The sequence below is a fragment of the Perna viridis genome, chromosome 2 (genome assembly GCF_037379345.1).
Source record: "Perna viridis isolate PV_CMFRI_1.1 ecotype Kerala chromosome 2, ASM3737934v1, whole genome shotgun sequence".
NCBI lineage: Eukaryota > Metazoa > Mollusca > Bivalvia > Mytilida > Mytilidae > Perna > Perna viridis.
In genome coordinates, this window is record NC_142446.1 from 37632025 (window position 1) to 37649378 (window position 17354).

At 30.6% G+C, this 17354-nt stretch overlaps 1 protein-coding gene across 1 annotated transcript; it reads left to right on the top strand.

Moving 5' to 3' along the window:
- Positions 1-5447: 5447 nt before the first annotated feature.
- On the top strand, positions 5448-14440 carry LOC148624914 (uncharacterized). Its single transcript, XM_088568036.1, has 16 exons — positions 5448-5558; positions 6111-6313; positions 6746-6886; positions 7346-7481; positions 7890-8051; positions 8708-8850; positions 9205-9369; positions 9619-9659; positions 9986-10108; positions 10597-10710; positions 10977-11090; positions 11292-11405; positions 11646-11759; positions 12130-12243; positions 12549-12682; positions 13165-14440. The coding sequence occupies exons 1-16, from the start codon at positions 5484-5486 to the stop codon at positions 13660-13662; spliced, it is 2391 nt and encodes a 796-aa protein (XP_088424162.1). The 5' UTR covers positions 5448-5483; the 3' UTR covers positions 13663-14440.
- The last annotated feature ends 2914 nt before the right edge of the window (positions 14441-17354 follow it).

Consider the following 17354-nt stretch of genomic DNA (forward strand, 5'->3'; position numbering starts at 1 on the left):
ATGCATTTTACAAAATTAAATTTTCTTAAAACACTTTGTGTTCTTATTGTTGTCTCCGATCAATCATTTGTCTTGATAGACTTATAAAACGTTGGAAAATTGATTTTGTCGAAGCAGGTGGCAAATGCCTCCTTAAACGATAAATGAAATGAAATACGTGTTTCCCTGAATTTTGCGGAACTAACTAATTTTTTGCTTTATTTTGAACACAATTTCCATTTTAAACGAGAATGCACTGCAAAAATTATAAAAAAAATGTTGGCAAAGCAAGCACACATTTCAAAACAAAACACATGATGTGACTAGACATGATAAGCATCTTATGTTAATTTGTTATTTATATCCATTATTCCTAAATAATCGTGATAAATTTCCATATCCTACTTAAGTTTTCCTGTCTTCCAAGATTTAGGATAGCTGCCTGTCATCCAAGTTCGGCGTGTTTCTTCCTCTTTGAACGATACTCAATATACATGAAGAACTATTGCCTTTGAGAGATTTGGCGTCAAATATAAATATTTCTGTGTTGCAAAATAGTGCAGTATATGTAGGTTTATGGTGTTTTGTTTTTATGACAGAAAATATGACGAATGGCCTGCCTAGACTTTACTCGACATTAATGCATGTTCTGGACATTAAACGTGCTAATTTTCAATATATTGGAAATGACATTTACTATAGGATTGAAATAATAATAGACTGATAACTGAGGGTCGTCTGGATGGATAATATACAATATTTGTATTCAGTCAGGTTAAAGATCAAGTATAGCAGCCGTCATCCGTTGGCGCAACCAAGAAAGGAGCGAGTGATTTCATCAAAAATCATTAGTTTACGGTCAAATTACAGTTGCATGACATGACATAATGTTTCTGTACTTCCCTGTTCATTGAATGATTAAAATTCGATAAAGTATTTCTACTTGATACTCGTTGACCTATGAAAATCTCTTGAAATTTGATTGACTCTGAATACAAACAAGACTACTCAAAGTCGCTATACAACAGTAAAGGTCACTTGACTGTGATATACAAGAAGTTATATTTTCCCTTTTGAACAATCTGTAAAAATGTCAAATTCCAAGAGGTAAACTGGTCTATTATTTTGATTACACTAAGATGGTATGTTACGAAAAGAGAAAGGAAATTAAAAAAACAATATATAATAATTTGAATTAAGTTACCCTCTTGTCCTGTCGTTAGTTAGTGTATCTGTAAATAAAAACTTTCTGTCCTGTAAAATGCCTTTTACCGTAAAACAAATCAAATTGTTTTAATTCTGACAATTATCAATAACGCGATTCTGAAGATATTCAGGGTCAGCCATGTAAAACGAAAACTTTTAAAATGCATCTTGTAAATGACCTAATGGAATATATCATTGATAAAACATAAAACGCTTATAATGTGATATTTAAAATTGGTAAACAGCCACTAAAGAAATTCCAATACAAGTTATGAATTTTTATTTGTTTTGGTTTTGTTTTGTTTTGTTTTGTTTTTTGTTTTTGTTTTTTTTTGGTGTGTGTGTGTGTGTGTGTGTGTGTGTGTGTGTGTGTGTGTGTGTTTCTTTTATTTCACAAGACTTGATCACCGTTAGTTTTTTTGTGTTATTTAATAGATTCTTTCGTTGAAATAATTATCTTTCCAACCCGTACTAGGCACAGGAAACACTAAGCAGTGCAGTTTAATTTTGTTCTTATTTTATTTATTTACAGAATAACGTTAATAAACTAATAATAATTTCTCAGGTTGGTTTGCCTTAATAAGTCAAAAGCGTAAAGCTAATCTTGAATGTCAGAACGCGATCGCGGTAACTAAATGAGCGAACGTGTTTTGTATAATTGTAGGCTTATATCTTTGTATATGATATATCATCCATTCTTGTGTAAAATGGTGATTCATGAATTTCTTAACATGCATACAGGTTATCAATGGAAAATATACTTTATCCGTTTAGCCTGCCCTTTTGTACTAATTGTATGTGTGGCATATCAATTCGCAATCACTGTTCTCTTCAATAGTATGTATGTATTTTATTAATCTATTCAATTTATATCCAGAGGAACAATAAGTGAACAATAAAGTATGTTTTAAGAAAAAGGGCTCTCGGTTCTCGTTTTAACGTCATTGCACGAGTTAAAACTATTGACATGATTTTCAAAAAGAACAAGCCAAATGAACCGGGAAGACTATAATGTATCAGACCATATTCAAAGTCCTTTTAGAACAACATACGAGTGTTTTTAAACAGAACGAATTTACAATGTTATAAATTAACCCATAAAAAACTGTAAAAGAATTATTACCGGTTCACAGTATCATTATTTGTTTTTGCTTGAAAACACAAAATAGTATACATTTTAGCAAACTCCGTTTGCTACCACGAACTTATTGCAACTGAAACTTGTTAAGATAACATTTGAAATTAAACTTTTAAGCCACGATACTTGTCAAAATTCAGCAAATGTTCGAAATTAAACGAATGTTGAGACCGTTTTTTTTTTCGAAGGAATCTAAAACCTGTGGAGAGCAAGAGTAAGATTACTCTTATTCTTGTTCTAAGTGAACGTATTTTCATTTAACTTCTACAAACTGACTATCGTTTTTATTGTATACGTTGAATCAATGTTTTGTTATTCATTTTCTTATGATTTGAAATTTGAAAAAAAAAGATATACCAGATAATCGTTGTGTGCGAGTATAAGATAATGTGTCGTTCGTCTTTTTTATATAAAGAACAGCTTTTAAGCTGTCAAGAATTGTTCATATAAAAGTCACACGGTAAGAAACAAAAATAATGTTATTTAAAAATGTAACAGCCAGAAGAAAGTTTTGTAAGAATATCTTTCCAAACTTTCGTCACTAGGAATACAAAATTGATAAAATCATTTTTCAAAGTGAACTCTGTTTCATAATCATGAAAACATTTTTAAAATCAAAACATTTAATTAACCCAAGCAGTGTATTTTTCGTTGTATACACCAGAATACAACGCTCGAAATTGATTTTTGTAAAATGCAAGGGCATTCGAATTACTTTGCTCTAAAGTTCAGCTGGCTCCAAAAAAAACCAAAACAAAACAAAACAAAAAAACACGATAATAAACTATACTTCTTTTTACTAAGTATTTGTTAGAAGTCTGTAAATAATTATTCTTTATTAAATGATATTTACATTCTATGACACATGAATTTATATAATATAAAAACGTCTCAGAATGTGACGACTCTATTCGCTACACTGCTCCATCGGATCAAATTGATACAGGCAAGATATGTAAATGTATAAAAAGGTCTGAAAAATTCCCAACGATGTTAGAACTGTCAAATTTGATTAATCCTACGAGGAGGAATGACCCGGCCAGCGAAAGCTATATTTTATATAGCCTAGCTGGTCGAGTGGTCTAGGCCGCTGTACTTTGTGCAGGCGGTGTTGCCATAGATGTCACAGCGGTACGAGTTCGAATCCCGCGGAGGGAACGACAAAAAATTTGCATCGCAAATTTGACAGTTCTAACATCGCTGGGAATTTTTCAAACCTATAAGAATATAACAAGTTAAAATGGTTCTTTTGTAGATATGGAAACAATAAGAACACTTAAAGGTGATTTTATTGGGTTTAAGTGTACTCCATTTAAAACTATTTGTAAGATATATCAACTCTTCATACATTGTCTGTTAACACTTGACAAATGATTTACTTTATATACTTATGAAATTGATATTTACTGGCATTCGTTGATTACGACATATGACAACGTGAAAAATATGAACATCATAGTGAGGTGTATGTACATCTAAAAGTCAGGCAGTATGCGTGCAAAATATATATATACAAAAAATTGATCTGTTTTTACGCCTTTTAAAGAGGAACTTTTCATCAGCAGCATTAGGAATTAGATATAAAGTAAGGTCTAAATCCTAAAACTTGTTGTAAACAAAAAGTACTGTTAAAGTACCATTGTTCGTTTGGTACCAATTTTCATGGGTTTCATGGGCAAGTGAAATCACGAAATTTGACTCCCAACGAAAAGTGTTATTTATTTTAAATTGCATGACAGGAGAATCGAAACCACAAATTAATGAAACCACGATCTGGTGTTTTTCCCCTTAACCACGAAAACTGAAAACCACGAATATAAGAACGTTCAAAGTACTTAAAACCAAAACTATCGAAATAGGAAGCCCAATTCATCACCGGGAGGTTCCACCATGTGCAATACAATGCTTGAACCTCAGTGTTTTAGGTATTTAGAAATATAAGGAAAAGAGTTTATTTTATAACACTGCGACCAAGACAATGAACGATACAATCGTTTGATAAAACATCAATTTAATATGTTCAATAAATATCAACAACTAAAAGTAATCTTATACATGGAAGATATTATTAATACAGTTTATCTAAATATGAAATACCGATTTGAATTTCAGCTACAAGATGGCCGCTATGAAAAAGTAAAAATTTGACGTAAAACACCGTAAAACACAAACTTCTACAATATAAGCATAATACTTTTTTATATCTAATTTTAAACACCGTTTAAACACAAATGCTTTGTTTGAATGCTAAATAATTTTAATTGACACCATTTTTTTTTAATTACATGTTGAAAGTATATAGTCTCATATCCGAATTGAGACATATACCCCAGTTCACGAAAACTTTTGCTGACTTTTTTTATTCTTGTTGTGTGATTCATTTTTTGGCTGCTTTTTGACTTTGATTAAATAAATTGTGTATTTCTTTTGTAATTTTGCTGAACGATACTACAAACCTAACAGCGTTTTCGAACATATATAGAAGTATAGAAAAATGACGCTCAATGGCATTTTCTGTGCAATAAATACGGAGAAATATGTATTGAGCGCTTAATTTTTTACATCAACTGGAAGTAGTAGAAATACTCAAGATAAAAATACAGAGTAATTTGTGGACAAACCAAGGTGAAGAATACGTACAATTTTAGTTGACAGAAAAAATATAAGTCAAAATTTATCACTTTGGGGAGTTTCTTTTTTTTTCTTTTTGTTTTTGTTTTTTGTTTCATTATTAGTTATCAGAACCGACATTTTAGTAGTGCCTTAAAACCAGCTGTATTTTACAAGGCCTTTCCGAATATATTATCTCTATGATAACATTGTTTGCAGTGTTGACTTTCACAAACACCCAGAACTTGAGTTGTTCGAAAGCGGACCAGTCAAATACAAAAATATTGTGTGTATATAGATAAAACGACAACGTTTATACAACAATATAAGATTTATGTTTCACATGCATGTATCTTAGTTGAACCCAAATGACCTATTAACGTGTCATTAATAAGGGGCTTTTATATTCAAACATCCTAGTTGGTTCTTACTGGTTATTGTCAAACGGAAGGTACCTATATAAACAAAAAAACATAAAAAAAACTACATATAGTATAATATCACGATGAAAACATCTTTCATAGATTCGACTTTCCTGTATTTTAGCGTAATGATAGGCAATGTCCTCTCCACACATTTCAGAGGAGGAACCATAAGTTGGAAATACCTTGGACAAGGAACTAAGGTACTCAGTAATGATGTGGGAGCCAAGCAATGAAAAAAACGTATTTGTTCTGTTTGGCTCTATTAAAATTTGGAAAGTTTAAAAGAAACACATCCGTAAATGACTAGTCAAGAATTAGTTTTTGTTTTTAAAAAAGTGTTTATGCTGTAAAAATAATTGTTTTTTTAGCTGAGTTATTCGTTAATTTTGCGTTTTGGGTTATTTTGGCGGAATTTTTGCCATTTAAACATCATTTCACTTTTTTTCAGTGTACGTACTATTTTGTTTTTGTTCGCGTTCAATTATTTGGACTGTCCGTTTGACATTGAATACTTTATTGATGAAATTTTATTTTTTTAGATTTAATGTATTGTTTCTTTATTTTTTGTTTTGTTTTGTTTTTTGTTTTGTTTTTTATTTTGGAGAGTCACCTTTTCGCTCCTTTTTTAACATTAACTTTGATTTACATAGCGGAGGTTGACAGATAAAAAAAACTCTGGATAAACGATTTACATATTTATATTTACTTTTCGTTTTCGAATAAAATTTGAATGACTTCATGTTCAATTCTAGGTTGAATTTAAATATCGTTTGAACTGGTATATAAATCAAGGAAACGCGGGTAGTTGGGCAGTACAAGATAATTCAACAAATATTTTTCCTAATTTGTGGCCTCTCAACTATAGTGTGACTGCTTCCAGTACATCTGAAAATTGGGAGGAAGGCAATGGTTTTATCAGTACGTCAATGCCATCAAATGGACCATTCAGAATATAGTAAGTACTGTAGTTATATAAATGGTTCAAAAGTACCATTTTCCGAACAGAAATGGCAGACAACGTACGTTTTAAAAATAATTAAAAATATATTTGAAATAGATGGATCAAAATAGATAAGGAGCATAAAGAGCTCGATCAGATTTTATATTGTCGAGGTAAGGCTGGACTCAAATTGTGTTAAGTATGATTGGCATAGATCACCTAATTGACACCAAATCGTTCTTTCATCAATACACTGTATTCCGTTTTTTTTTTTTTTTTTTTTTTTGGATGTGATTAAAATATAAAAATATGACTTTTCAATGAATTTCATTCATCAATTTTTTGTGTCAACGAATGGGGCTCGTACTTGCTAATATAACTGTCCGTACGGGCGAAAATATTTTTAAGATCGAATATTCACTAAGATTTGTAAAACAATCCTTTTAGTTATAGCAGTGGAGCCTGGATATCACTCGGTTATGGCATAGGTGGCAATTGGAATTTACAGACCATAGTTGACTTGCATCCAAGGAGTGATACTAAACAGCCGAATTATAGTCCTATAACATCCAGCAGAGCAATTTACAGGTAAAATGCAAGATTGTTTATATTTTTTTTTCAATATTCAATGTATTTTGTAATACATAATGCTTTGTTAGTGGTATATATTCGTCTATCTACAATTGTGTCGTAAGTTTTCCTTGCAACTACAAATAAAAACGTGATATTTACATAGAAATCAAAATAAGTATGCCATATCGTTGGATTTGATTTTGGTCTGAAGCGAAATATAACTCCAGTTGGATGCCTATGCACGACTTTGTTTATGTAAACTGGGGTTGGAACGGATGTATCATTTAGTGAGATTTACTCACAATTTTCGGAGTTTTTTTTATCATCATGAGAACATACTCAAATTATTATGCACCGAACATCAAATAAAGCCGTGTTTTTTATTATTTGCACAGAAAATATTTTACTTATGCAAATTTTCTTGATTTCAATACATTATGTCTGGTACGCATATCTTATTGCAAAATATTTCAGAGTACAGTATGGATGTCCTGTCACAATTTCGTTGCCAACAGCTGACGGCGATTGCGATATTGTAAGATGTCGTTGGGCAACAAAACCTGAAGCATCTTCAATCGCATATCTCTTGCCGAACGCAAACTTGGATAAGGTAGAGTAATAGTATGGTCCCATAACATGACATAGAGGTCTTATTGTCACCGTTGAATAATTTATCAAAATATTAACGAAATGGAATTGAAAGCACGTGGCCAGAACATATAAAACATAGCAGATCCCTACCTCATACCGAAAAAAGCGAAGACATTTAAGTCGTCCAGGTTGACCTTATTTTTATTATTATTATTTTTTTTTCTTGACAACTGTACGACCCATAATTTATATCTTATCAAGTGTTCTTTTACGCACAATGATCGCTCTATTTATTTTCAGTTTAGTTTTTTTCTTACTATTAAAGGTTAAATACCTTGAACAAGTTATTCATATAAAAAAAAACGTAATTGAATGAAACCCATGTTTTGTTGGATGAATTAACCGATACTTCACTTACAACTCACAGGAAAACTGTACGATATCATTCACTGCCAATTTATCGAATAACTATACAAACAATGCGTGGTTTGCAGTAGCTCTAACAATTGAAGATTTTCCAAAGTCAACAATTACAGTCAATGGGAAGATTTACACGCCATCTACACCACTAACACAAATACCACTTCAGGTATGTGTATTAAATTCATTAATTGTAAAACATAAACAAGCGCGGAAGTTTTTTAAGGTTTGTATTGTAGCTGAATGAATTTGCCAGCACCAAAATGACTATTTATCACATGACAGCATAGTATTATATAGATAACAGTGTTTTATCGAATGTTCCCAGTGTAATAAATTTCCATAATTCACACTGTGAAATAAATTTGGTAATTTCACTTTCTCCAGTCAAAACGCCACAACTTCGATATCAATCCGCCTATCACATAATTCAAAATTCACATTCAAAATATCGATAAATTTTGAAGAAAATTTATGTCATAAATAAGATAATCAATTGGTAATCGTGAATATCCGAAATATTATCACTCGTGCCAAGAACGCTTGAGGTTTAACTCGTGCGCAGAACAAGTTCCGCCAACTCGTTATATCTAGGCGTTCTTGGGCACTCGTGATAATGTTTTGGATATTCACTCTTTTCAATTAATTATTATATTATTATATGACTGTAATGTCAAATATCTGTCTAATATGGGATTTAGCTATATTTTGTTTTACCAATGCGGTAATACGAACCATGATCAATATTGCGAATGTGGTACCTTACCAATAAATTGATTCTCATATATTTCCAAAGCAAATGTTGGAATCTTATCTTTATTTAAGTTTTTGATAAAAACCGAAACAATGTCTGGCCCATGCAACGAAAAACCAGAAATTACCACTCCAAGTCCCAAAGAAAACTCACTGATAGAAGTGAAAGCCGGTCAAAGTTTGCAAACACAGATTTTTGTCCTGACAAATTCTGGGTAAATACTTTTAATTTTTTTGTTTATATATCCTATATATAATTGTTCATACCTAAATTACAATCTGAAATCAAATGTTTGTGCAGTTGATTCAATTAATTTTCAATATGTACTAAGTGGACTTGGAAACATATATACAGTAAATGTTTTTACAGATGTTTTTACTACTGTCCTCAAAATTCAAATATTATTTCAAAAGCACATTTTCTCTAATTTTGAGTTAAAGTAGAACTATTTCGTTATCTTTCTTGAAATCTACTTTTGCAGTAATGATTATATCAAAACGTCTTATAATGAAGTCGATGCCATCTATATCAACCCACTCCATGATTGAATAAAATATCTTTATTTCAGGTTAGGTTCTATAGATATTACTGCGCCGCCTGGTGTGATGAAATCAAACATACAAGCCGACTCACAAAATAGACCAAATGTACGAATGATTGACGTATCATGGACGCCTACGATATCTGACAAAGGAAACCATATTGTCTGTGCCTCAGCTGTTGATGTCAATAAGTATGTGTTCATAAAGTAACATACATCCCTTATGGATCTTGAAATATCTTATTTAATTACACTAGCACATTTATTTCACATCACCTAGAAATAAGGGTTGTTTATGTCCATACGCAATATTAACCCACCACCAAAACATTTGAATGGAACTTCTAGAAATTTTATCTAAGACATCAATGAAATGTAATTGATATAAAAGTGTGAAAAAAGCAATGAAATAATGTGAAAATCATTGTTTTATTAATTCAGTAAACTAAGTGAGACCAGATGTTTCAAAGTTATTGCTTGGGGTAAGTAAATTATATTTAGTTTATTTGTCATTGAAACTATTACTGACCTTACAATAATTGCATTTGTGTACTTTGTTACTTTCTTTTTCAATATTTGTGAAGATTTCTTGCTTCTTAATATTTGATTATCAATAACTGTGTTTTAGTGTTGTCATTTGTACTAGGTAATGAAAGTTTTATTTGCATTAAACTTGTTAAATGAATATTTTTGTATATAAAACTTTGATTTATTACAACGTATGCACTTCCAAAATATACAACAGAGGGTTTAAATTATGGTCTTACTTTTGCTGTTACATTGACACAGTAGGCACATTTGTTGATAGATACTTGTGAAAAGAGGATATATCTAAATACAACTACTAACAGTACATGTAACAGACTAGGAGTTTCTGATGACTTCATATGTGTTTGTATTAATGGATTTACTGGAAAATATTGTGAAACTGGTATATATCTAGATATTTTAATTTAAATGATAGAAATAACATCGGTTAAAAATGAATGAGAGTAAAAATGACGTTTTTTTTTTTCTATTTAAAATCAATGAATATACATGTTGAGACATGTTTTATTGCTTGTAGAACGGTTTCTAAAATCTGCTTTTAATCGTTGGTTCAGAATACCGCTGTGTGGTTAGTACATATTAGACACTGGTGACAAAAACATAATATTGCAAAAAAAATTATGTTTATTTATTTCACGAAGAAAAACACCATCGAAAGAAAATTATGTGTTTTCAACAAGCATTTTTAAAAGTTTCCGTCAAAGTAATAGTTAACTGCTAAGTAATGCTTTTAAAAAACAAGAATTAAAAGTGTTTTCGAGTAGGCAAGTTAAAAGTAGTTTTGCTCTAGGCTCTATAACAGATACGACATATTTGAATGTATTTATTGTCGACTATATGCCATTTATATCAAAAGTTGTTTGACAATAGATATCGATGAATGTATCAGTAGTCCATGTCAACATCTTGGAACATGTGCAGACCGAGTGAATGGCTATAACTGTTCGTGTGTCCAGGGTTTTACTGGAGATAACTGTGAAATAGGTGAGATAAATAAAAAAAATTCAACCCTGTTTTAAAGGAGTGATTCTCAGGTCATCAGTAAAATATCGTTTGATTAAATAATATTAATAATACACATGTACTAATAAATTGTTTACGAAAATGTGTTACTCAAACAATAAAGCAATAAGTTACAGTGTTGTTTTAATATGAATAGATGAAGACAGTTCTTTAACAGTCAATAATTTATTTTCTTTACTAAAGATGTAGAACAGTTGTATTTCATTTTCATTGAATGGTATTTTCAGAAATTGACGAATGTAGTTCCTCCCCGTGTATAAACGGAGGTAGTTGCCAAGATCTAACAGCAGCTTATAAATGTAACTGCAACCCTGGTTTTACTGGCACTCACTGTGAAATAGGTATATTATTACAACTACAGCAAGTTCACCCCCTAAACTGAAGCTGATTGCAAATAAAGGCATCACTTTTTAAAGATATTAAACATTTTACAAGCGATATCAATATATGTGTTTTACTTCAAACTTTAAATGTTTGAAATTAGTATTACATATTCAGAGTTATTGAAATGTTCCTTAATCATTTTACTTTTATCTACGTAGACATAAATGAATGTCAGAGTGATCCATGCTGGAACAATGGCACATGCCACGATGGGAAGAATGGGTACACATGCACTTGTCCTAATGGATATACTGGAACTTTATGTCAACTGGGTTAGTATAAATTATTATTAAGTCTTTGCAAATTTTCCAAATGCATCATCTTAAAGGTCAAAATTTAATTATTGTTAGTTTTAAACTAAATAAATTGTAGTAAGTAAGAAAAACCTCTACTGTAACTCCATTAACTTGACGAATACCCTTTTATCTAGAAGTACTATTTCGGTTTTCGTTTTCTGTCAAACTAATCGATCCGGTTTACATTAGCTATTCATAATGTGCTCTTTTTTCAAGACATTGATGAGTGTATCAGTCAGCCGTGCTTGAACAATGGAACATGTGTTGACCATGTTAATGCATGGAAATGTGTCTGTGATGCTGGGTATACTGGACTCCAGTGTCAAAGTGGTGGGTTGTTAATGTATATACTCCATTTTTAATTCATATTTTTACATTTTAATTAATGCAAAACATGAGACAGAGTGATTATTCGGCTGATTTGAGTTTACTTTGGGCTGCATAATACCGTTGTCGCCAGTCATTTTGCTAGCGGATATATTTTATCTTATTTATTGTATTATACACCAGTCTTTGTATACTAGTAATAACATATTCGTCAATCAAAACTTTTCTTTCGTTTCTCTTTATTCGCATCATTATTTTTTTTATTTACACTATTTATTTGTTTGTCATTTTGCAAGGATGAAAGCCAGGAAGTCATTTTCACACTTCCTACTTTATCAAATTGTTCTATACTTGTTTTTTCTTTTACATACAGAAACAGATGAGTGTATCAGTAACCCATGTTTAAATAATGGTACATGTATAGACCATATTAATGGATATTCGTGCAGATGCAACAATGAAAACACAGGAAGACACTGTGAAACAAGTATGTATTTTTCGTGCTACCGTACCTTTTTGTTATTTATATAGGCTAGCAAACCAATCTGTGATTATAAAAAAGGATGCTCTTGTCCTAAGTATTAATTTTAAAATCAATGCAATGATACGTATTATGTTTAATAGTAAACGTTATTTCCATTACAATATAGACCATTTCAGATTTAACTCAGAACCCCAATGCTTAGGAAAATTAGTTTGTGCTATTTCAAACCGTACCTCCAGTGCATATCATGCTTTTTTACCCTACATATGGTACTTGTTTTCTAAATGTTTATATCTACTTTATCGTAGTGATGGACCACTGCTCATCAGCACCATGCTTGAACAACGGTAAATGTACGAACCATCAAAATGGATTTGAATGCATATGCTCTAGTCCATGGTTTGGTGATATCTGCCACAACAGAGAAATTAACAGAACAGAGGTATGTATGTTAACTATGTTTACCCATAAAACATAAGTACACCAATATATGAGCATTTTTATCAATTGTCATACAATGCATATGTAGAAAATAGGAAATTTGTATTTTCACTATATAGATATATACTGCACTTATCTCCAAAATGGTCTTGGTTTCTCTTGTGGATTAAACGAACTGCATTGGGCATTATATTATTTTCATGAAAAATGTCATTTTCCTTACTTTATTTGCCACACTCGTTATATTAAGGTAATGTCGCTGATATTAGAAGTTACAAAATATAAGCAAAAAAAATCACTCCAATGCGAATATATCTAATATGTTTAGATGACTATAGACACACCCTAAATGTTTGAAATAACAAATTGCCTATACAACATCCCTCAACATTTCGACTTTTACAAGTGTTTGTACCTTTATTTCTTTTGATTAAAAAAAAACTATTTAGAAATGTTAAGTGTACTTTTTTTTATTTATTTCAGACATGTACTGATCTGGAATATACAGACTGTTCCTGCTTTATAACAACCTTAACACCAGTTAAACCAAAATCATACAAAATACTGACCGGTTTCATTGGCCTACTGCTAGGACTTCTGGGGGTCATTTTACCTTACATTATTTGGACCCTTTTGAACAGACACCAAGATATAAATAAAATTCATTCAGCATCCAAAGACATTGTAACAAATAGTGATGTCCTTACTATAACCGATTTGGAAGGTACACAAACAGAAAATGATGGGGATGGTTCTGAAAGGGAACAGAAGAAAAAGAGGAAAAAGAAGCAAGTGACAAAACCTTCAGGGTGTAAGTGTTTTGTAGATCATACAGGATATGATCATTTTCAAAGATTTGACGAAAAATTGAATTATAAATTCAGATTTCATAAACACAAAGGAAACTGCCCTCATCAAAATGCTTTATCAAGTTCAATAAATTCAACGGATAGTACAGACAGTCTTTTGGTGGATTGTTGATGTCGAATGCTTTATAGTAATAAGCGTTGAAATACTTATTTGTTAATGGTGTTTAAAATACGTTTCTACATTAGTTATTGTAAAACATACCCATTAATTTTAAAAATAGATTTTTTATCGAAATAATTAGACTATTCGAAATGTGTGGGCCTCCAAAAAATATTGAATATGAAGGAAGTTTTGTTTTGTTGTTATGTTTGATAAGACAAAACGGTTGGTTTTGGTGTGTTTTGTTTGTGTGTTTGTTTGTTTGTTTTGTTTTGTTTTGTTTTTATTTGTTTTCTGTTTGTTTTCTGTTTGTTTTTTGTTTTTTGTTTGTTGCGTAAAGACGATATATCATAATTCAAAGTAGAAAATTGTGCGTTTTATCGACAATAAATACATCAGCTTACTGGTATCGTTATTGAGAATTGAACAACCATGATATGTTATAGAGCTTGTTCTTCGTGTCATTCTGTCTAAACACGGAAGTTAAACGAATTGATCCTATTGATGGGTTTGTGTTCTGATGTTTCCTATGTTGCTTTACACTGTCAACAAGAACTTATAAAAGACGATTTTTTGCTACCAAGATAGAATCTTCATTCTACACGATTTCTTCGACTTACTTTACCCTTATCAGTAGCTTCTTGTCTTGTTTAGTTCTTGAATGAATGAAAATATAGTAAACTACCTCTACGAAAAATGCAATCGTGAAAAAAACAAAATTTATTATATATCTTTTTATTTACGTTTATTTATGTTTCTCTTCTTTGTAAAGGTATTATCGATAAATCAATAAAAGTACTGCTTTTTATTAAAAAAGATTTGTGTTTTTTAAATGCGAAATGTAATTGAGTCGTGCAGGTGTTAATAAAAAAATTAATATAAAAAAATATATTAAACTGTAATTTTGTTTAGTATATTTTCCATGACTGCTATCGAAAGAATTATAAATACACACTCACTGCCTATACAAACTGTACATACTATAATATATTTTATTCATAATCATTTATCTTCAGTCCAATAGAGATCCTTAAAGTAGCTATAGTATTTTATAATGGGTTTATATGCGCATATCTTACATATATTACAATTTGTCTATTCATATATTTGGATATTTAAGATAACATTTGACCAATACCTAACTTAATTTAAAACGACAACTTATCAAACAAGAAATTTAAAGATCCAATCATTTACATTCAAAGAAGAACAATAATATTTAGATATGTATCCGGGTTTATCTGAAGTGCAAGTTAAGTAGTGTTTCAAATATGTAAGAAAACAAATAACTGATATCGTATATGTTTAAATTGTCAAAACGTCACCACTACTATCAGGTTTTTTTATGTTCCTGACTACTCTTACGAGTCTTGCACGGATGGCTTCAAACGTCAAATTTAAGACCTTAGATTCGTTCCAACAAATGGATACAACGGTAGAACTTTCGTTTGAGAACAAAAAATAACATAAAACTGTTAAGCATTTTGAAACTAACATCAAAGAAAAAATGTTATTGTCGATGATGGTGTCAAAAATAACTTATAATACTGTAGACATTAAAAAAACATTGTCAACCAATAAAGAACTTTTCAATGATTGCAGCGACGGTTGAATGCGCCATTGCAATAACATTGTTGATTTATCTTAACTATCACGAAATGTCCTGATTCATTTTTGAAGCAATTTATGAAAAAGGTAAAATTTGCTTTAAGCCTCATCTAAAAAATTCAGCATAGAAAATCATTGCAAATTAGAAACTCAGCAAAAACGACACATTGAAAATATCAAAGTACTAATTAAAATTGAGATATCAAAGTAGAGAATCCATAAAAAAATCAAAGAATGATGTCTTCAAAGTCGTCAAATATTCTATTCCGATGTTGGCTTCCTTTCAAGATCTGAAATGGCATAAATACGGTATGCTCTAAAACGTGTGACATCCGCTGTAAGATTGATTTCCTAGACATGACTGCTGCTCTTTTGTAACCGTGATTACCCGAATGCTTCTCAATTAAAACAACTGGTTACCAGGAAATGCGGATAATGTTTTCGATTCACAAGTTTCTCTCAATTTTAGCAATTTTTGGGTCGCTTATGATATTGACCAAGAAACCATATTAGGAACCAGATTAAGCAACCTGAAAGGGCTATATAAATTATGCCATGATTATGTTTATGACCTCTATAGTCAATTGTTACGAGCGCCTGTGTCTGAATCGAAGACCGAGTAATATTGAATTAAGTTAACCGATCAATTAATCTTTTATTGTAACCTTTCTGTTCTCATACAAACGAATAACAGCACGTAGAACACATGTGTATGATATTTATGAGGTACATTGTGATCTCGTATAAAGCTAGAATTGACGGTATTACAGCACCGTCCAGTAGCATAAGGTTGTCTAGTAATACATGTATGTAATTATGCATATCATATGCAAAAGTAAAGTACACAAATTTCGAGTGCAAGAAGTCACTAACAATATTAGCGACTTTAAAACACACGTCATGGAATATTTAAACTGACAAGGACAGGTAAAACAACCAAACCACCTAAAGTAGAATAGCTTGTTTTAGCATATTTAATTTATTTTGGGGTACATAGAATGATAAGGAAAAGAAAAAAATCCATAAAAATATTCATCTTTTGTAGATTGTTATCACAAAGTAAATTAAATATTTTAGACTGTTTTTATTCCATATCCTTACTTGTACATTTTTCATTTAACATAGCTATTGTTATTTCATTATTATTTTATTTTAAAGAAATCATTCCGTTTCTTGTATTCAACTTGTTCGTACTTCATTTTGAAATTTTAACCGCCTTATTCTTGTGATATTTTGACTTTTGAAAGCAAGTGAATAAAAGTAACATCGTGAATTTCTAAAGCAATTTTAAAAAGTAACATTTCTGTTTAACTGACAATTATTAACATGTTAATTTCTGAACAAATAAACGCCAAGACACTCAAATTAAGAATTGTAACGTATATGTTGACATATTTTAAAACATACATATATTCTTATAGAACGGGAACAAATAGGTAAATTTTGAAAATTTAGTGGACTGAAATACCTCTTGGCTTATTTTGTTATCATTTGGTATTTGAAAGGCGTTTCGAATAAGGTCTGTCAATTTCCGAAAATTCGAGGCCAATGGTCAACATCAAAGTTACAAAATTTGTGCATTTTTTGTCATTTTCTTTTAAACGTTTGACTTATTTTGACGAAATCTGAACATACCTTTACCAAGGCAATTATGTAAAGTGTAAAATAGTCGAATATTATATATTTTTTTCTTTTTTTATTATCAATATATGCCTTTCTCCTCGAAAAACAAAGAAATTCAAAAATGTTAAAAACAAATAAAAAAACTATCGACATTTTGGTTTTAATTTTTTGGTTTTAAATTTGCAATGTTTACAATTGTGTATCAAGATATTACCTTAAATGCTTATTTTGTCTCTAAAATATACGCATCTTATTTTACTCATATACATTACAGTATTAAATTGATTTGATTCAAAACAGCACAACTCCATGCTGTTATCCTGACTTTAAAACTTTTTTTTTACTTGGAAGCGGCTAACCAATCAAAGTGTAATACAGTATTTGAAGAAAAAAAACATAGACAGTGGTTGGTTCTTAACACCTTTATCCTTGATGTCTCAAAAATTTGAAATGTCATGAATGGTCATATCCTT

Coding starts and splice junctions, on each gene's coding strand:
- LOC148624914 (XM_088568036.1), top strand. CDS start 5,484: ATGATAGGCAATGTCCTCTCCACACATTTCAGAGGAGGAACCATAAGT. Junction 7,482..7,889: donor CGAACGCAAACTTGGATAAG/GTAGAGTAATAG, acceptor TACAACTCACAG/GAAAACTGTACGATATCATT. Junction 11,406..11,645: donor TGGAACTTTATGTCAACTGG/GTTAGTATAAAT, acceptor TCTTTTTTCAAG/ACATTGATGAGTGTATCAGT.